General features: G+C 44.0%; 1 protein-coding gene across 1 annotated transcript in view; it reads right to left on the bottom strand.

The window, feature by feature from the left end:
• Window positions 1-1813: 1813 nt before the first annotated feature.
• LOC144138344 (thromboxane-A synthase-like) overlaps window positions 1814-21728 on the bottom strand; it is a 35162-nt gene continuing 15247 nt past the window's right edge. The window contains exons 7-14 of the mRNA XM_077670578.1: window positions 20917-21047; window positions 20356-20449; window positions 20149-20212; window positions 14560-14668; window positions 13480-13571; window positions 11814-11954; window positions 10934-11096; window positions 1814-4920 (exon numbers count right to left, since the gene is read on the bottom strand). Of these exons, the coding sequence (XP_077526704.1) occupies window positions 4834-4920; window positions 10934-11096; window positions 11814-11954; window positions 13480-13571; window positions 14560-14668; window positions 20149-20212; window positions 20356-20449; window positions 20917-21047 (881 nt within the window). The 3' untranslated portion in view covers window positions 1814-4833. The remainder of the gene's footprint in view (window positions 4921-10933; window positions 11097-11813; window positions 11955-13479; window positions 13572-14559; window positions 14669-20148; window positions 20213-20355; window positions 20450-20916; window positions 21048-21728) is intronic.

Here is a 21728-nt window from a genome sequence, read left to right as displayed (position 1 = left end):
CGCAGCAGTCCACTTCTATTAAAGTGAGCCTTAAATGCACATATACATAACCGAGCGGCTGCTGAATGCACGACTTTTAAACAAAATTGTCCGATTCTTGGAAGGCTTAGAAAACGTCAAAATTCGGTGCCGTATTGCTACCCCAATCACCCGGAAATGTTACCGGTTGGTCAGCTGGCTAATCAGCGCACAAGTTATTTACCCGTAGGTCACTTGTAATTAATGTGTCGCAGTTATTTTTCTAAATACCGCACCATGCCCCCTTTGATAATAAAGGCATTCATCCTCCTCCTAAATACCGGGAAAGGGACAGCGCTGCAAGGAGGATACGAGTCTTTGTCGGATTGGAGAAGGCGAGGGGAACAATGTGAGGGGATCAATGTGAGGAGGAGAGGACAGGAGACCACCTAGGATAGAGGCAAACAGGTTGAAAGAGCGAAAGAGCAGTAGATAGAGGAAGGAGAGAAGAGAGTTCATCAAAAAAGAGATGAGCGCCGAGGCACCATCAGTCGGTACGCTGATATTTTTGGAGAAAGCCTAGTGTAAATGCATGATATTTAAAGAAGCTCGAAAGCGGGATTGAGGAACTTGTTGATTTGAATCGTTTGACAGAAAAATATGAATTCGCATATGAATTTGAAACTACAATCCTGTTAACTGAATTCGGAATGGGCAGATTTTTTCCAGAGTTGCAAAACCATTCCTACACTGGCATTGTGACGTAACAATAGCCCCGCAAGAAACAGGAAGGTACAGGAAGGTTTTTGTCGTGTCGAAATTGAACTGTGTCAGGCAGTCATAAAGTAGTCTTCTTTCTAATTACTATTCCCAGTTCTCAAAGCTGAGCAAGCGACAGTGCCTATTGAACATGAATGTACGTGAGCGGTGCGCTTGTTAAATCGAGCCAGTGGGCCGCAATTATGTCACTAGTTTTTTGGGAAAATTACACGGCTGGGCTCAACTCTTGGCGCATTTGTGCCCTAATAAGCAATAACATTTTTGGATTCCTTATCGTACATACAATCGTGCACGTCGTCGTTTGAGATTATTAAAGCGAAGCTTCAGTGCCCTCACTAATGCCACTGTACACCAGCACGCCCTGCAGGAAAGCCAACTTTCTCTGAGGATAATGATAAATGATCGTGAGTGAAGTGAAAGCAAAACGGTTTCCGTGGTCGGAATCTAACCTGCGTCCCTCGCGTTATGATACTGCCGTCTATCCGATCGCTCCATTTCGACATGGTCGAAGCGAACGCGAAGCAGTTGCCGATATTCGCCGTACACTCGAAACCCAAACGTTAAGCCGGCGGAGTGCACACCTGTGAGTTGCTGTGGTCATTTCAGAAAAGGGGTGCGCACCTTCAGTAGCACATACTCGCAGTGTGGTATTGGCCAACCAAAACGTACATCACGAGAGAGAGAGAGAGTACAACTTTATTGAAATGCCTGCAGTTTCCCTGCCCCAACCTATTCAGGCGGAGGCTTGGATCGACGTGGCCTTACGTCGTCCCGGCGGCGAGGCTAGCGTCTTGCGGGCGTCGGCTTTCGGGGACTGGCCCCTTCAGCGCTCGGCCCATCCGGTCGCTGCCTCTCGACCGCCGCCAGGATCTTCTGGGCGGCCTTGTGTTGCTCTTCGTAGTCATTGGATCTCTTGGCCGCCTCGAACGGCGGTGGGAGAACATCACCTCTGGTTGTATATTCTTCGTTCAGTCTCTCAGGAAGTGAGCCACTGTGGCCCGTTCACTTCCGCACAGTTTGCACACCTCAGTCAGTACACCCCCGGCCACAGGTGTTTTGCGAGCAGTGGAGTAATGGCTGAATTGGATTGCAACTGCCTACACACAACCGCATCGGCTCGGGTCAGCCCTTGGTGAGGCGGTACAAGGCAGCTGCTGAGACACCTCCTGGACGAGACCCAGACATCACGAGAAAGCTCGGCGTTCAACCATCGTCGTCATCAAACGGAGGAGTCTATGATATTTTTTTTGCATTCACGTATAGATTTATCGTTCCTATATATGTACGATGTTGGAGGCCTAAAATTTGAACTTGACTGCCTATTTTTGGCACCTAAAAAAGGGCTTTTTGATGCCTAAAGGTCCATTCTCCAGTCAAAAAGATGTAGAAGTGGCACGTTCATTTCCTTCTGGTACATTAATTTCAGATGTTAGTGATCAAATGCCAATCTTCATTTTTGTCGTGCCATTTCCAAGTCAACACAAACAAAATGCGACAAATACACCAATTATGCAAATGTTAATAAGTGATAACAATATTACGATATTTCAGAGATTAAAGGCAGTGACTGACTGGAAACAAGTTATGCTTGCAACCAAGCCTAAAGATGGCTAACACTTGTTTGCAGACAAAATTTCTCACAACCATAGCTTAGAATTTCCTAATATGGATTTTAAAGAAACAAAAAATAACTAAGCCATTGATTGTCTACAGCCTTCTTTAAAATATCAAGGAAAAAACATCTCTTATTTTTTATCATAATGAATAGAAATCATTATGTTTTTCATCAGTTTGAGAAAGTGAGGAACAAATTACCTTCCAATACTAAAAAAGTGCGTAAGCTATGCTTTGAAAATAAATTTCCAGCTATATATAACGACCCGGGACAATCTGGAACAATATTAATAACGCCATGTCTAAAGGTGAGAGATGAGTTATGACCGAGATAATTATTGAAGGAGAACAGTGCTCGGGAAGTTTGCTTGGGGATACGTTTAACAATAATTTTTTTACCATCGGTGGCTGCTACTGTTACAGAGAGTTAATCCCAGTGAGAAACATTGTATTCCATCTAGTACACGAAGCTCTATGTTTTTGCTTCCCGTTACTGAATAAAAAACTCTGAGCTTCATTCAACAAATAAACAGCAGCCAGGCATGTGGGCTTAATGATTTAAGATACAGCCGATAAAAGTAGTCGCGCAATATATAACTCAACCATTGTCACATATATGCAACGTGATACTAAAGTGTGGTGATTTTCACGATGTTTTGAAAATTGGCAAACTTTCTATAATTTATAAAAGAGAACATCCTAATGACATGACCAATTACCAACCAATTTCAGTTCTGGCCATGTTTTTAAATGTAATAGAACAGGTAATCAATACTCGAATCTTAAGCTTCTGTAAAACTATCCATATCATCACCGAACAACAGTATGTCTTCCAAAAATAAAAATGAACTGAATTGTACATACCTAATATAAAAGATAAAATTATTGATAACTTCGAACAAGAATTTAGACAACGGGAGTGTTTCTCAATTTTAAAAAAGGCTTTAGATTCTATCCAACACAATATTTTGTTTCAAAAACTTAAGAAAAATGGAAGATGGTGAACCTGACTCCGTAAAATAAAACATTACTTGCATAATCGCCTTCAATATACTCAAATTTGTCATGTCAGGTCGAGCATTGGGCAAATTAAGTATGGTGTTCCACAGGGATCTATTCTCGGCCCGCTATTATTTTAATTTATAGAAAAACGACATTCTTCACTTCACTTTAACCCCTGATATAATATTGCATGCGCATGATACAAACGTTTTTTTTGGCAGAGATATGGATCTGCTAGAAAAACAAATTGAAGGCTGGAAAATTTGTTGATTTCGAAAAGTACAGTAAAAGTGGATTTAAACCAGAAAAACAAAATATATAATTTTCCGATCATGCAAAAAACGTGTACTGCAACGGGTTTCCCTCAATTTACGAGGCTAATTTATTGAACAATTTAGTTCACCCATCCTCGGAATTGTGTACCATGAAAATTTCAGTTGGTATCCTCATATTGAAAAACTATGTACAGATATTTCCCTGTACATTGGTACTATTTATAATAAGAAATATTTACTCCAGCTTGGTTAAAAACTGTAATACAGTCTAATCTATTCTCGCCTTAACTGCTGCCTTCTAGTGTGGGGCTCAACAGGAAAAATAAACATCGAAAACCTATACTGGTTCCAAAAGAGTCTTACACATAATTGAAAACCCACCAAATATCAGTCACAGCTCTCAAATATTTAGGAAACATCAGGTATTGACAACGATGAACATTATAAACAAAAAAATCTGTTTAACACCAGATAAGGACTGACCCTAATGACTTTTACAAAAATGCATGTCAAAGATACATGAATACGAGTCTAGGAAGATATGCAAAACCAAAAACTCTCACAAACTGTGGTAACCACAAATTCAGCTACCAGATTCCCGCCCTTTTTAAACAATCACACCGCAATGCCAACCATAACACAATATTACCTATCCGACCAAGCATTAAAAAAAGGCATGCACTACGTAAAGCTACAGCGAAAAACCTGTATTGTAATTGTTTATATCCTTCTAAACTTAGAGGTGATTTTTTTCTGTCTCTGTAAAATGTTGTATTCTATCGTTTCTTAATGAAAACTGAAAACTGTTCTTTCCTTCTTTGTTTGAAATCTCAAATTATACTTATTGTTTTCTTAAAACTGAGAGTTGATGTCTTTATTTCTGTGAAGTTTTTATTGTAACTATTGTTTCCTTTTGAAAATTAAAGCTGATTTCCTGTTTGTATAATTGCGTACATTCTTGGGTTATTTTGTATGGTAACATAGGACATGCCATTTCCCGTAGAGTCATGCCAAAACGGGAGGGGAATGAGGGGCATGTCACCTTGTCAGGCTTTTTTTAGCCTTTTTGACCGTTCCCCTCGACAACTGCACTAGTCAGTCCACTACATGTTGGCGCAATAAACTTTCAACTTGCAACTACTGCAGGAAATATTTTCGGAGGCATAGAAGCAGAATTAACAGTCTTCCAGGTGGTGCACCATTATTATTTGTCACTGGCCAGTCTGTGGACTTGAATGAAAACGCCCTTTGGCACCGCCAGCACGCCATACGTTGCTAGCTCCATGTCAGCCTGAAAGAAGAGAACCAATCATCAGTCACCAATCACACTTGAACATATCCAGCTCCAAGGGCATTCGAAATCGCGAATGCAATTTTATTCTAAAGCCTAGCGGCCTGCAGGGCGCAGAGCAACAATATATATTGGAGAGAAAGCGGCCAGCGCGGGCGAGCGTCCATATAATACGACAATGAGAAGAAACGCGGACAATAAAGCTTCGTATCTGCGACGGTAAATGCAAAGGGAGTGGCATCAGATGGACGTAATAATTGCGGCCACAGCAGTTTTTCCTTATCTCTCACCACAATTTATTGACGTGGGAGCACAGTGAAATGATCATCGCGGCTGTTGCACGGTTTTTCTCCCGCAAAGGACGCGGCTAGCTTAATCTAGGCCAAGCACTAACGACGTTTCGCATCCGGTCGTGTACTTCCTCCGTGCTCAAGAAATATGGTTCGATTGATTGATTGATTGATTGATTGATTGATTGATTGATTGATTGATTGATTGATTGATTGATTGATTGATTGATTGATTGATTGATTGATTGATTGATTGATTGTAGGGTTTAACGCGCCGACGCAGCGCAGGCGATGAGGCGCGCCGTAGTGGAGGGCTCCGGATTAATTTTGACCACCTGGGGATCTTTAACGTGCGCTTTATCTCGTGCACAGGGGCGTTTTTGCTTTTCGCCTCCATCAGAAAAGTGGCCGCCGCTGCCGGGAATCGAACCCGCGACCTCGTGCTCAGCAGCGCAACGCCTTAGCCACTGAGCCACCGCGGCGGGTAAATATGGTTCGAGCGGCATGGCTCACGTAGGGTATGACTGCGCTGTTTTCATTTTTTCGTGCCGTTAATTATGGCGCTTTCCATCATTCGAAACACCTCTGCAAATTATAACCCTGAGTGTCACAACAAAGTAAGCGGCACGTGTTTCCCGTCCATCACTCAGGCGGTAAAGTCCACGTGCGTGTCCCATGCTTGTGGGGGAGGTCACATGATTGGTTTGCGGCAGGCTTTCATACACGGCGCGGAAGAACAGAGTGCAAACAGGCATTGAAAAACGTTATCTCTTTCCTATCGAGGTGACAGAAGCGACACTCAAGAATCGGTTTCTCCTGACCGGTTGCCTCTGAATGATACTACGATGAAGGTATGAAGAAGGAATAGATTTCGACCAGGGTGGATGATGCGTGGTGTGCAGAGTTAAATGCAACGAGAGAAAACGGAAACACACGTGGCAAGGCCATTTCAAGCTTTATCTAAGAGGTGGTTCAACCGAGGTGTTTTCTCGGCGACAAGTAAGGCCGATAGACACAGTTGGAGGTCCACGAAGATACGCACTTTCTGCCCAGATACGACCCACGGACAGTCGGTTTCTGAACGGTATAAGGCTAGGGGCTCAACTATTACGACACTATCACGTGGTGTATTACTCACCTTAAAATTTTTATAGAGCTACCGTTGGGGCGCTGCATTTTGAGGCTAGTTATAATGCCCGGCCGGTAATAAAAACCGTTTTCTGGGGACGGTATACGGCGCTCGGAAGTGTTTGTGTTTTCCTGCCGATTTCAAGTGAATTAGCTTGCCGCTTGCTGTGCAGTTAAAATATAACCGAAATGAACTCCTAAAGTAAGCCTTAAATGTTGCTTGGCTCTGCCCGAAGCAATGCTCAAGGATGTTTGGTTTCTAGAAGCAAAATAGCTACAAGGGACTAAAAATACTCTGACGCAACGGCCCCATCGATAAGTCGCCACGGGAAGTCATTTTGAAACGTTAATACTGCAAGTGCTACAAGTCAGCATACACGAGCTAGTTGACATCGCTGTGTTGGCAATAAAAAAACTAATACCCCAAACAAGAACACTATGGTCGCTGGATTACACTTGTATTTTTTTCGTTCATTACCAGCAAAAGCTTTACCCCTGAATCGCCAACCCCGAAGTCGCAGCCGAACGTTGTCTGCACCGGCATTTATTTCGCTATTTCGCGTAGGTAATACAGACATTTCAACTTTGGCATTATTGGCAATGAAAAAAAAATCAAGGCGCCTTTCTTAAGGAAAAGATGCTTAGAACGTGAAGCTATCTCTCAAGCAGCCTGAGTCAAATGGAAAGGTACAACGTCCAAACTGCTTCGACCGTGTCGTAATGTCGCAATTAAGATAGAGGTAGACTTCATAATGCGAGTTAACCAGGTTCGATTGCGACAACGGGAAGCGTTTTCCGCTTGGGCAGCTTGATGTGCCTTTGGGGGAAAGCATTACGGAAGTTGGCCTTCCTGTAGCGTGTTTTCCGTGTAATGATTTCGAATTATTACTTTAACTTTGGTCTGTAAAGGCGCTGACTTTCGACTATACAAAGCTTCGCGTTTTAACCGTCTTTCACTTCACCCGCGATCATCATCATCGCCAGAATACGTTAGCTTTCGTGCAGTGCATTTTGATTCCACGTCACCATCAGTGCGTCATAGAATGCTTCGCTTAAAAATGCCGAGTCACAGAACAAACACACGTATTTAAGATAGAAAGCAGCAGCTGATGGGCCAGTGGTGGCGACGCCTGGCCGAGCACTCGGAGTGCGTGGGCGCACTGACCGCTCGAGCCTAGAAGGTCGCTAGGCAGCCTCAGAGCGGTGCTTCCTCGTCTTTGGTGATGCTGCTGCACAACACACTAACGGTTCAAGCTCTCCTCGCGTAAATTGTCTAGCCCTTCAGCGTGTGATTATCCAAGCGGCTCAAGACAAGACAGAACGTTCGTCGAGGCATCCGAAGTGCGGCCGGTCATTTTATGGTTGGCTTCGCACGCACATTTAACAAGCATCTGCTTGATGCAAAGCTGACGCGTATTCATGGAGTGCGAGAAGCGCCTATGCTGCGGGTACCTTTAAGTGCGAAAGCAAAGTCACCCATAAAACGTCTGTGAAGATCACATACTACTGTGTTCAATATGAAATAACTGGCCTCTGGTAAATCACTTAGCTCTATTTGGGCCAGAAAAGGCGTTTTCAAGAAGAACTTGTACTGACTGACTGGCGCTGTCGGTGGTGGCGTGTGCGGAAACACCTTGCTGCAAAGCCAAGTTTACCCACATACAATAATGACGATTACGGTGATGCCCTCGACATGTTTGGCACGTACCCACCCAAGTGGATCGCTCGGGAATAAAGTCTTGACTGTGAGAGAGAGGGAGAGATGAAACCTTTAATGAAAGCTGAAGAGATCAGCCCCAATAACTGTAGGGATCCTACTCCAGAGAGGGGGTCAATACAGTTAGATGACAGGGGGAAATACAGAGACAGAAAAAAGGGGGTACGGGAGATGTGCACATATAAAAGCCGCCCGCATCTTCCCACGGGGGGAACTCGAGTAAATGCGTCGCATCTACTCGAGTCAAGCAAAGCGTCACGTCAAGCGAAAGCCAAGCAAAGACGTCCTTGACTGAATTCCGAACGCGCGCTCCGCCGCTTATATACGTTGAGGGGACTGCGTAAGCCGGTCCCAGTCGACGACGTTGGCGTACTTGTAAAGCGGCGTGGACTCTAGGCATTTAAGCCAAACGCGGATGTTGCCTCGCCGGAGAACGGCACACCGGTTATATGCGCAGCGCGCCCGACGGAGAGGGAACCGCGGAAGAGAGAGCACTGCACATGCGCCGGCCCCAGCGCGTCTGCCGCGGCTAGGACGCAACGAGCCGCGGCTATGACAAAACACAATCCAACACAATCCACTTTAATCCAATCCAATCCAATCCAATCCAATCCAATCTAATCCAAGCCAATCCAAGCCAATCCAATCCAATCCAATCCAATGCCTTTCGCGAGAGAGTGTTCGAATCCAATCCAATGTCCCTCGCGAGAGAGTGTTCGCTATCGCCTCGACTCGACGCGCATGCGCAGTGAGCGTGCGGACTACGGACGCCAACGCGGGTGACATCGTAAGTTACTGAAATGCTCTGCATTTAAAAAATGCATGGGTTCGGAGGGCTCACAGAACCTCTTCTAGTGGTGTTTTTGTAAGAAAAGTAAGCAGAGTTTTTGTCCCCAGCACTGCCTCGTCATAATTCCGCCAGTGTCATAGGAAGTGTGAGAGTTCTTATGCACCTCCACGTTGCCGTCGCACAGGAGCTCCGATTCGTTTGCCCCTTGACTAGCAAATTACGGGAAGCAGCCTATAATGTGCCCAATGTTGTCAGTAGTAGAGCAGACTGGACACTATGGCGACTCTACGCAGCCCAGCTTAACCAAGAAGACTTTCTTGTCAAGAAGAGACACCGTTAAGCAGCGACACAGTCCAGCTTGACTGTGTCTCTGTGGGAGCTCATAGGTAGACTGCTAGAGCGGAGCCCGCCATGTGCAGATGGCACAGGCAAGAGGGAAAAATTGTCGCGCTATATCGAGCCACAATGGGCGCCAATGAGCGTCGTCACCCGCATCACGCTATATCGCTGGGGCGGTGGCTCGGTCCAGTCATGTAGCCGCACGTGGTTTGCTCCACGAAAGAGCTGACAGAGATTGAAGAATGTAAACGTTCTCGATAATCGCGTAACAATTATCTGCCATGAAGCATACCAAATATCTGCATTCGGGAAAACCTCAGTGAAATAAATAAGTATTTCGCTTTGGTCGTTCGATGGTTTCGTGTTTTCATATAGGACATAGCCTTTTGATATTGCAGAATTTTTTCATTTATGATTTTCGGTCACTGCGCTTAAATTTTGGTCGTTTTCGTTTTCACTATGGTCAAGCTTTTCGTGCACAGCTGTCCTCCGGAGGGAAAGGTTTATAATTTTTTAAGGGAAAGAAAACACACGAAATACTGGACAACATTCAAATTTCGCGCTGCCATGACGTATTATAACAAGGAGCGACGGAATATGAGCTAGTAGTGTTAACTGAAAGTTAACCTTTAGGTAATAAGATCAAACCTAACTAGCGGCTATAGCCTATAGCTTAGGCTATAGCTTATTTCGCGCGGTTTCTCAAGATGCAAGTGCGCCAACTTTCCCAACTCGCCACGTAACTCTAGGCCCGATTACAATCAGCAACTCGTTTTTCTCGGCTATAGCTTAGGTTGGCGGCAGTCAGTCGCTCCACGAGGATTCCGTAACACAATATAGAAATCACCTGAAAGTGGCTGCGAAATCGCCAGTGCTTCATCTCTTTACCTTAGCTTCTCCAATATTTATCTAAAGGTTTGGGGTTAAGTTCGTACCATTTCTTGTAAATTATGTTAGAGCCTACCACGGAAATGTCAAGTGGTTTAAATCAGCCATGGAGCGAACAGGACGACGAAGGACCGATGTACGCACAGCACGCCGTGCGTGCAGGGCTCTATGCTTTTTACAAACTTCGTGAAACAATACGTTCGCTGACACGAATGCCTCGCTTCGCGCCTCCTTTCTCCTGCACCAGTAGAAGCCGAAGAATGTCTTTCCCACAGCATGGTTACAGGCAAAGAGCAGTATTTTTATTGAATAGAGCTTGTAGTTTGTCTTTGTAATATCTACAACGCAGTTTAAGAACTCTTAACAGTGCAGTGAACGTGGCTTCTACTGCGTACGGCGAACACGTTAGTCTGCTGATAAGCTACTCCGCAAGGACCTACGAACGGAGACAGACAGACAGACAGACAGACAGACAGACAGACAGACAGACAGACAGACAGACAGACAGACAGACAGACAGACAGACAGACAGACAGACAGACAGACAAGCAGGCAGGTAAGCAGGCAGGCAGGCAGAGAGACAGACAGACAGGAATCATGGGGGCGCTACTAGCAAATCAGTTTTTATACGCCTTGTACAAATGCTTCCTTACAAAACATGGCTTTCTGATATAGAAACACAATGTTTTGTGACTCTGGCCCCTTATTATTGTTCAAATTTTGCACTGAACGTTCCCTGAAGAATCGAGAAATACACAGGGACTTAGTTTCACCATTAGTTTGTCCGACAACTTCATTTTCTTATCAGTTTGCTTCAGAAGCCGCTTTCCGATCACTATAGAACTAACGAACGCGTGTCACCTTCTGGTTGGGGCCAAGCGTGATCCGGAAGTGGCGAAGCACCTGTGTCGTGACCGAGGCGAGCTCAAGGAGCGCCAGACGCTGACCGATGCATTTACGAACTCCAAGGCCGAAAGGCTGGTAGGCGAGGGGGTTGATCAGGGGCTTCCTTTCGGGACTGAATCTGCGGTAAAATCGAGGCCAATGTACAGGCGTTATATCTAACACACGGTCATAAATTATAAAAAGAGAGGATTATAGAAAATCGCACAAACAAGCTCATTTGTTTCCTTACCTCGGGCTTTCCCTTGATACATAGAGGAAAGGCGTAAGGGCTTGCTAATATTTCTATTTTCCTGTCCTGTTTCGGTGCAGTATCGCTGGACTGCTTTAAATAGTGCTTTGCCAAGTTTAAACACGACATTCCTCGTGGATCCCTGGGCGCGAACTCACATTTGCATGATGACTTTCAATAAAACAGCAAGGCTTGCTTACAGCGGATTGGGTTCCTGATCGACACCGGACTTCGGGGAAACGATCCTTACTGCCTGGGAGGACTAATAAGGTTTTGTTTCATTGTTAAAGTCGTTCTAGTTATTTCTAGAGATGCCATAACTCAAGATGCTGACTTTCACACTTTCCTAAATGTTGGATGTCCAAGTTCAACTATCGCAATGTAGAGATTGCAGTAATTAGAAACGCCGCGGTCACGTAGCCGCTTGCGTCCCCTGAACACGGCACAACGTCGTCTTCGTGCACCGACTACAAAAATGGTTTCAAGACAACGTATTTTTTTTGTTTGGTGACTTTCCATGGCTTCCAACAAGAAGCTTTCGCCGTAACGTCAACAAGGCAACGGTGAGTGGCTCTAAAGATTGTATATTGAGCCAAGCATTCTTGCCTGTCGGGGTCGAACTTTTCGGGGTTCTCCCAATAAAGCGGATCGTAGTGCAATTGGTATGTAGCCACCATGGTAGAGGTGCCTTTCTTGATCAGGTACTTGCCAACTCTGCAGTCAGTTTCAGATCTTCGCGTCGTTGACCTGAGGAATGTAGAGGAAAATAAGGCGCTGCTTAGACACAGTTACGGTGACCAGCGGATATATCTAAGGCCGGTCTTTGCACGTCTTGAAGTGTTTTCAGCCGCTAGATTTTGAAACATGCTTGTTCCGTTGGACCTTCGACGGCGTAATATGTGCCACATCTTATGCGAATGCTGCCACCCACCAGACATCTCTCCCAATACCACTCCTGCACTTAAAAGTAGGAGCCTTAACTGTTCAGCTCTGAAACCAGCTCTCAGATTCACCTGGCTAGACGGATCCAGATAGCCAGCAACAAGAAGTTAGTTTTGGACTAAAAACAGAAAGATCAGTATCCACTTGTCTACATCCGAGCACGGGGTTGGATTGGGATTCATAAAAGTTTCTTCAAGCGAAGTCTAGAGTGTATCTCATTTTCACCAACGAAATGTTCAGGATTTGACAGGAAACAATGCGGGTGCAACCATAAAAAAAACTTCTTTAACATGTGGCTTGCTCTATGTCTCCTGCGACATTCAACACTAAGAGCTGCAATCAAAGGTTTTTAGATCAGCAGAACCAATCACAACAAATTTTACAACATTAAGCACGAAATATTGAAGCTTAATAAATTGGCAAACAGAATTATTTACTGATATCCTAAATATTTTCAGTAAGAGCCAACCACTACGAAAATGCAGAGAAACACTTCCTACTTTCATTCCGTAGCACAAATGAGGTAACCCGGCCCGCTGCCAAGCAATAGCAAACTAAATGGCATAACAACTGATGCCCTATGTTTAGAGAAACCACCTTATACAACGCTTTAGTAGCGTTCCTTAAAAGGTACGCGTAATAAATGGTTTCCCACAAGATTATCCGTAAATGAGGAGCATCATAAATATGGCGCAAATTTAGTGCTGATTGCATCAAGTAGTAAGAAATGTAACCATCAATTGTATTCTCGGCAGCGAGCGTCAGGAATTTGAATACTCTTAAAGATATAAAGGAGAAGACCGACAACCCTCAATTTTCTGCCACATCGTGAACAACTAAATGTCGGCGCTTTGGTTCGCAGTGAAATTATATGTGGCGTGTTTCAGTCTATTACTTGATAATTATTAAGGACATTTTAAACGGCTTATTACTAGAAAATGCTGAGGGGTCAGTGATGTCTGCTGGAAAACTGACCATAACATGCGTTATTAAGCACGCTCCAAGCTTTAGTTGTGTACTGCAATCAAAGCAAGCACCGCCGGCCCAAACCACTGTGTAAGAGCAGTGTGATACCACAGGCTTACCCAAGCCTCACCCATTTGCCTCACCCAATGGCCCAGCAGTCGCCAGCTGTCACAGCAGACGCTCTTAAGCGTAGCAGTAATGCCAAATCAGCGTTAGCTTAAGTATGAATGGTTAGCTTCTGTGAATTGCGTGCCCTGAATGAATCTCACGAAAGTAGCAGTAGCAAGAACACTGCACGCAGTATCACGAATACAGTTCTACTGTAAAGCGTAAAATCTTAAACGACGTGCAGTGCTGTACTTACGTGATGACAGGGGGAAACATTCGGAGCGTCTCAGAGATTACTTGGTTCGTGTAAGGTAGCTTTGTAAGCGTCTCCAGTGAGAGGTCATCCCCCTGGAACCACGCGAAATATCAGAAAAAAACAAAGAGCGCAATCACATAAAGTTATAGGCATCAGAGAACCTGTATTAGCGTAGTCATTTCAGCCGATAAGGAAGCAGAAAGTACAGATTTCTGTTTACTCTGACTCCATATTATTTCGTCCTAAATTAATCCCAAGAAAAATTATTTTACCTGTACAAGTGACTCAGAATTTTTATACAGTTTATTTTGCACCAACGCTGATCCCGGAATTGCTAAGCTACCTAGGAACTATATGAAAGGTAGAAAGACGTTTTGTTAGTAGCTACTATAGAAATTCTAGACTTGATAGTGTCAAACCTGCCCTCCTAATTGCAAGGGTTTAGTATGCCACAACGTGCGGGTCGTCCAAGCAGGCATCAAATTTGCGCGCATGCAGGTTGAGCAGAAACAGCATCTTTTGAATTTTTGTTTACAATGCTAATTAGGCTCAATGTATTTATTTTTATGAAGTCTATATTATTCACGACAAGGAATCCCCAAAGACAAATAGCTAACATTGGATTCTGTACGTGTTAAAATTCACCATATAAAAGTGCGTAAAGAAACTATCGTTTTTCCTTTAAGCCTGCTGTGCTCCTAACTAATAACTTAAAAACGTAGCCCGTAAGTTCATTTTAAAAATTTGTGAACAAACGAAATAGATTTGCTGGTAATAAATCTTCCGAGAGTGCTTGCAGTTTCAATTTGAACCCTTAGGGTCTATTTGAACGAACTCCCTTACTTTTTTTTTAATTTCTTGTTCGGGTGGGATGTTTTCATGGTAACCTAGCCGATTCGAAGGACGCACACATTTTACCCTGTTTCGCTTTCTTGAGGAAAGCAATTATATCTTCAAAACAAAAACTTCTTCGGAAGATCGCCTCATGAAACTTTTCAGGCATTTTCTCCCACGAAAGGCTTTTCAAGTGAAGCCCTTCGTGTAGTTCATTGATTACAATATTTCGCACTGAAACTTCACCTCCGCTTTAAATGCTGTCAAAGCTTCCTGGCGCATTCGTTCTTGAACATCCGGGTACTTGCCCATGACGAAAAACCAAGCTGTCAAGGCCAATCGTGTGGGGTCGTACCTGCGTTTTGTAAAAACACATATGAAGGCTATGCACTTAAAGGCCAACTGCAATCAAAATTTCGACCTCTTGAAAACCGCATTTTCATGTAGTCTGCCCAAAAAAAACTATACGAAAATGATCCATCATAAATAAAGAGAGAAAAATTAGCTGTCGTTGCTCGCCTTGCCATGAACATTATGTAACAGGGCACTTTTCCCGCGCGGGGACCGTACTGCGTATGGCGCGGCCGTAAAAAGTTTGATTAGGCAAACAGAATTGAAACCGCCGGTTGTTGGTTGGACCTCTTTTGCTGCCTGAATTAAAGATGGGGCATATCCCAGTTATTTTCTACATCGCAGAAAATGTCTTAATTATGGAGCAGTTATTAAAGATATATGTTAAAATATAACTGCAATATTTTCAAAAATTTTAAGTATGGCTGCAGGGATATTGTCCGGACAAGAAGACAGAGAACGCGTCATGCATTTGATGCTATCAATTACGATTTTCTCATCCAGAAGAACCTGGCTTGTATTACGCATTCTGTTCAGAACTGAAATGTCTCGCCATCTGTGAAGGGGCCTGAAAGTGCCGCCAAAGCGACGCGCAAACCAATTGGCTACGTCGGGTACGTCATTATCGCAAGAGTCAGCCAGGTCAATGCGGTCGTCTGGGGAATTTCAATGGAAACGTATGTACTCCCAGAATTTATAAGGCTGACACAATGCACTATTATCCGCAGACTCAAGGTGGAAACTCTAATATCTTTTGCAGAGCTTCTCACATACATAACTGTGTATACGAAACTCTTGCTTCGACGTCTCTCTGCCTTTTTAGGTGCGCGATCTTTCATCTTGTGCTCAGTTGGTGGTTTATTGCTAAAACCGCATGGAAATTTCCAACGAAAAGTTTTGTTCGTCGGGATGTACTGGCCGATACCCCTCCTTACAATTTTTGCGAAGCAGCTGTTCTGCGCGTTATTGTAGGAGTGAGTCATAACATTCGAGCAATCTTCATGGGAAATGTATTAATATAAACCTATAAAGTCACCCCGTCTACAGCAATACCGGCGAGGAGTACAGCTTGGGGCGAGAGCAAGACAAAACTGTACAGATAAAGGTTCTGAAATGAGAATTTGATTGTAAGACTTATCTATAAGGATGACAAATGTTTGAATATAAACTTGTACACTTGGTATGTCGGTTAAGCACAGGTCTAACGTGTTCCCGCAGCCGTTCATTTACGATTAAGCTGCTGTAAAGAAGTAAAAACTATGAAGTCAAGACAATTTTGCACTTCTGCTCAGTGTTAATAACAAGAATCATCACCATCATCATCAGCCTATCTACGCCCACTGCAGGGTGAAGGCCTCCCCCATTATTCTCCAATTACCCATGTCCTGTGCTAACTGCGACCAATTTATCCCCGCAAACTTATTTATCTCATCTGCCCATCTAACTTTCTGCCGCCGCCTGCAACCCTTGCCTTCTCTAGGGATGCCCTAGAACACAAGAAGAACAAGAATAACAATTATCAATTATTCAATCAATCAATAAATCAATCAATCACTCAATCAATTAATCAATCAATCAATCAATTTATTTTCAGTGCCCAGGAACGAAGACGTCCTAATGCTGGCACACTAACAAATGCAAAAAACATAAACTCACATGACACATACAAAACGTATCACTTAAAGCACGCAACACCATTACCAGAAAAAAATGGCAATAACGCTAACATCACGATCTATGAACGGAAGACTCAGCCAAAAATAATGCACTAATTAAGTGAACGCAAACAATTAGAAGATAGTGAGGAAGTATAAAAGCTATACAAACAAGAAATTGAATAAAACGCAGTAACGGGCAAACAAAGTCAGGTGGCATAGCAAGATTATGTGTACGGTTAAGACATATACTGTTAGCTACGAACACCACTGCTCAGCCCTGCAGGAACTGGCTCAGGCAGCAATTAAGACGTCCAATTTGTCATGAAGTCAGTTGCACAGGCTTTGCAGTCGGTGGATAGGCGAGTGACGACTACCAGTTGCACCAGTATAGAATGGATAGCAAGGCAAGGTAGACAAGCAAGGCAATGTGATCACAAATAGAGATAAAATAATCATAGCATCCGAGGATTTCTATAGACGTCTGTACAGTAGCCGGGACATCCAGTATAATCCTCAACTTGAAATTACTTCAGAGGAGATAGACATCCCACCAGTAACGACAGAAATAAGGAAGGCTTTGGAAGAAATTAAAGGAGGCAAAGCGCCTGGTGAGGATTACATAACAGCAGACCTCTTGAAGGATGGCGGGGAAATTGCACTTGAAAAACGGGCAAACCTGTATGCGCAATGCCTAATGACCGCGAGTGTACTGGAATCTTGGAAGAACGCGAACATCATCCATATCCATAAGAAAGGCGACATGAAGGACTTGAAAAAATACAGGCGGATCAGCTTACTGTCAGTCGTCTACAAGGTACTAATTACCAAGGTAATCGCTAATAGAATTTCTGCCCCCTCAGATTTCAGTCAACCTAAAGAACAAGCAGGGTTCCGTAAAGGCTATTCAACAATAGACCATATTCACACAATCGATCAGGTGATAGAGAAGTGTGCTTAGTATACTGAACCCCTATATATAGCCCTCATAGATTATAAGAAAGCATTTGACTCGGTCGAAACCTCAGCAATCATTCAGGCATTATGGAACCAGGGCGTTGATGAGCATTCTGTAAGAATACTAGAGGATATTTACAATGGGTCCACAGCTACCACCATCCTCCATAAGCAGAGCAGTAAAATACCTATAAGGAAGGGCGTCAGACAAGGATACAATGTCTCCAATGTTATTCACAGCATGTTTACAAGTAGTATTCAGAATATTGGAATAGGAACAGGTGAGAGTAAGGATTGTAGGAGAATACCTCAGTAACCTCAGATTTGCTTATGACGTTGCCTTGCTAAGTAACTCGGGAGAAAAATTGCAAAGCATGCCTTCCGCAGTGCACAAACAGAGTAGAACCGTGGGCCTGAAAATTAATATGCAGAAAACTGAAGTAGTGATCAGTAACCTGGGGACAGCACAGCGGTTTGAGATAGGTGACGAGGCAGTGGAAGTGGTAAGCGAATATATCTACTTAGGCGAAGTTGTGACCCCGGATCGCAACCATGAGGCAGAGATAATTAGAAGAATAAGAAGGGGGTGGAGTATACGGCCGGCATTCTCAGATAATGAATGGCAGCCTACCATTGTCCGTGAAGAAGAAAGTGTATGACAGCTGCACCTTACCGGTACTTACCTACGGCGCACAAACTTGGAGGCTCACTAAGAGGGTTCAACTTAAATTGAGGACGTCTCAGCGAGCAATGGAACGGAAGATGATAGGTGTAACGTTAAGGGACAAGAAGAGAGCGCAGTGGGTCAGTGAACAAACACGTGTAAAGGACATATTAGTAGAAATAAGGAAGAAGAAATGGATGTGCGCAGGGCATGTAATGCGAATGCAAGATAACAGTTGGTAATTAAGGGTAATAGAGTGTATCCATAGACAAGGCAAGCGTTGCGGGGGCGGCGGAAATTTAGATTGGCAGATGAGGTCAAGTAGTTTGCAGGGATGAATTGGTCGCAGTTAGCAGAGGGCCGTGTTATTGGAGATTAAGGGTAGATGGGCTGAGGATAATTATGATACTTGTAATAATAATAACAATAATAATAATGATGATGATGATGATGGTGGTGGTGGTGGTGGTGATGATGATGATAGAATGGATAGCGCGATCGCGTGCACTTCTGGGTAACTCAGAACATAAGCTGGGACAGAGGTTCAGGGAAGTAAATGACTCCGTGTAGTAGCTTGTTCAGGAGAACAAGACCAACTAAATCGCCCCAAGAACTCAAAAAAATAAGCTTAGAGAGCTGATGCTGACTAGAGGACGAAACAGAATTGTGTTCTCGCCGTTGTTCAGATACTGAGAGCACTTTTTTCTGCACCCATTCAAGATACTGGGGTATGGACTGGCAGATTTCATTCCAAACGACAGAGGAGTATTTGCATTGGGGGATGCAAACTGATGGATAAAGCTTTAAAAAGGAACAGGAGAAGTGAAATCTGTGGTAAACCTCCACACCGCACCCAGGGAGCGGAAGGCCCGTCCGACTGTCTGCACGTGGCGTATATGGTGAGTAAAACTTGAGAGAACTGTCGAACAGCACTCCAAGGTCTCTAACTTCGACAACTTTTGAGAGACGAGCATTATTAAGCATGTAAGAGAGTTGAAAGGGGTGTGTTTTTCGTCTGTAGGTGATGACTTTGGTCTTTGGAAGGTTTAAAATTCATCCCTGCTCAGCACACGTGCGTGCGAAAGGTAATAATAATTATAATAACAATAAATAAATAACTAAATAAATAAATAATTTGTTTACGGGCTCAAGAACACCGGGGGGGGGCTCTTGTTGACTGTTGATTGTAGGGTATAACGCGCAGACGCAACGCTGGCGATGAGGCCCACCGTAGTGGAAGGCTCCGGATTACGTTTAACCATCTGGGGATCTTTAACGCACGCCGAAATGGCGTACACACAGGCGTTTTTACTTTTGGACTCCATCTTAAAAGGGGCCACAGCGGCCGGAAATCGAACCCGCGTCCTCGTGCTCAGCAGCACAACGCCTTAGCCACTAAGCCACTGAGGCGGGTTGGGGGCCTTTGTGCTGGCGCGCGTTAAAAAAAACACAAGCAACATGCGAGCAGACATTTTAGGAGTTATGAAATTTGGGACAGCGTTGCTTGCGCAGAAAAACATTTCAGGCTGTCGTACGCCGATATATAGTCATTCACGCCTCACCACACACATACACACACACAAACGCAATTGCAACACCTTGCAGTAATGCATGAGACACCATACGGGCATATATGCTATTACAAAAACACACATAAATAACAATGTTAAGCTGAACGAAAACGGAGTCACTCACGATTGCTTATATGTCAGAAGCTCGGTATATAATGTTAAGTTGTGCGAAAATGGAGTCACTCAAGATTGCTTATACGTGAGAATCCCGCTATATAATGAATATAACGTTTAGTCTTTCGTTCTGCCTATCTGCTGTTTAATGTTCTGTAGAACATCTGTTGAAACAGCCAACTGGACAACACTAGCCCTAGGCTTTTACGCACGCTTGCCCTCGCGACAGGCCTCCTGTTCGACCACGACGGTATCTTCACCTTTTCAAGCAGCTGGTATTTGACGGGCGGAAGGGGCAGTACCCCCCTTTTTGCAGAGCACTCCTCCGGCCACCCTCCAGCACTTCCGTTTCCCTTTCTCGGCTATTATCCCCGTCTGAGCTGCGAATTTTTATACCTTACGATTTTATGTACCTCACAACACGTGCGCTGAAAACAGAAAAGGTGTAGGCCTTTCTCCTTATAATTCCGCCCAACGTGCCACATACATATTTAGTACAAAGTAGAAGTGGATGAACGCTTACCCTCCAAGAAAGACAAACATGCAGTTAGCGGCAATCTTGTCTATTGTAATCGCCGGTAGCGGTCCTGAAAAGGAGAAAAACAGCAGATGTGTTTGCATAAGGAAAACTTTGCCGCAACTTCATAGTGTAAGCTGTTTGCTGAATGACCTTGCGTTCCCTTTCACTAAACGCAGGATGGTAATTTTGAAGTGCCAACGGGTAGCGTACCTCTGCTGTTGGGATTTGAACTGCCGTTAGAAGCCTTTTCTCTTTTACGGAGTGCGTCGTCGAGAAGAATTTGAGCCATGTCGGGCTTGCTGACCTGATTTGGGAAGAAAAGAGTAAAATTATTCGTCATTACAACATTTTACAGTCCCGTCAGAACTGTGTCCGACTCAACACTCTTGTTTCTTTCATGGATTAAAAAAGAGCTGCGAATTGTTTTACAGTCAAAACGAAAATTTCTGGTGACAGTGTGGGACAGGGTGAACAGCGCATTTTAAGTACATGCTTCCAGAGTACGTCAGAAATATTTAAAGCATATTCCTAACTCAAAGAGTACGAAACGTGAACGTAATTGTTCTGTGGGCCGCTAGGCCGATGTGTTTCTGCAGATTCAGAATAAAGAACAAATAGCGCGTTGCAGCAAAAATTAAAGAAAGTTACCAATTTGTTTTCGGTGCGTGAAATATGAGAAATTGATTATGTTATTCTGTCACAACATATTCATTTGTCATCATCAACTTGGTTTTTATTGGAATTACGGTATGCCGCACAAGGCATGCTTACCTGTGGATTCTTCCGCCGAAATTCAATGACATCTTTTGCTCTGCCAGTTAACTCGGAGAGAGGATCAGGAGCAAATATACTGAGCAGCCTTACAGGGGCCTTCAGAAGCCAGGACCAGTGATACAGGCTCTCTAAAACAGCAATACAACCCTGCTCATTTATACGTGCGCAAATACTTTGATGTCGTGCAGTATTCAAAGTACAGTTAAAACCCGTTATAACTAAGACACCTGGAACCGCGAATTCTTTAGTTAAACCGAGTACTTCGTAAAATAGAGAGTGTCCTTTTACAAGCAGTTTATTAAATTATTTCGATGTCTAAAGGGAGGCGCATCCCACCATCAGCTTCCGTGACATCGTAATGGCGGCGGCCATGGTGCTCGCCTGCACATGTTTTTGCAATGCGCTAGTAGTCCGCGATGAAAATAATAATGAAATGATTGGGGTTCGGGGGGAAAGAAATTTATTTCCTGGCAAAAAAAAAAGCCTGCGATTTTCGCCTGCGTACGCTTCGTTTTTATTGGGTGGACAGACGTTTCGTCGCACGAAAGCGTGTTCAACGCGTCCTCGGTTCCTTCGTGTGGAGCCCCCGCAAAGCACTTGATCAAGTCAATAGCATCCACCGCCTGGCCTGCAGCGGGCATAGGAGCTTCAGCAGTTTCTGGGTCGTCAGTACCCTCTGACACGTCTGGTGTGCCGGAAACTAACTGAACGGTTTGTGGAATTGCTAAGTTTGTTTGTAAAGCTCCGTAAGAACGAAACTGGAAGCCTCGTTTTTTTCTGAAGACATAGATTCGAAATTGCTCCCTTTT

This window comes from Haemaphysalis longicornis, unplaced genomic scaffold (assembly GCF_048455015.1).
Source record: "Haemaphysalis longicornis isolate Haplotype H1 unplaced genomic scaffold, Haemaphysalis longicornis Haplotype H1 scaffold_5, whole genome shotgun sequence".
NCBI lineage: Eukaryota > Metazoa > Arthropoda > Arachnida > Ixodida > Ixodidae > Haemaphysalis > Haemaphysalis longicornis.
The sequence above is the reverse complement of the archived record's forward strand: the minus strand, read 5'-3'. Positions and strand labels throughout refer to the sequence as shown.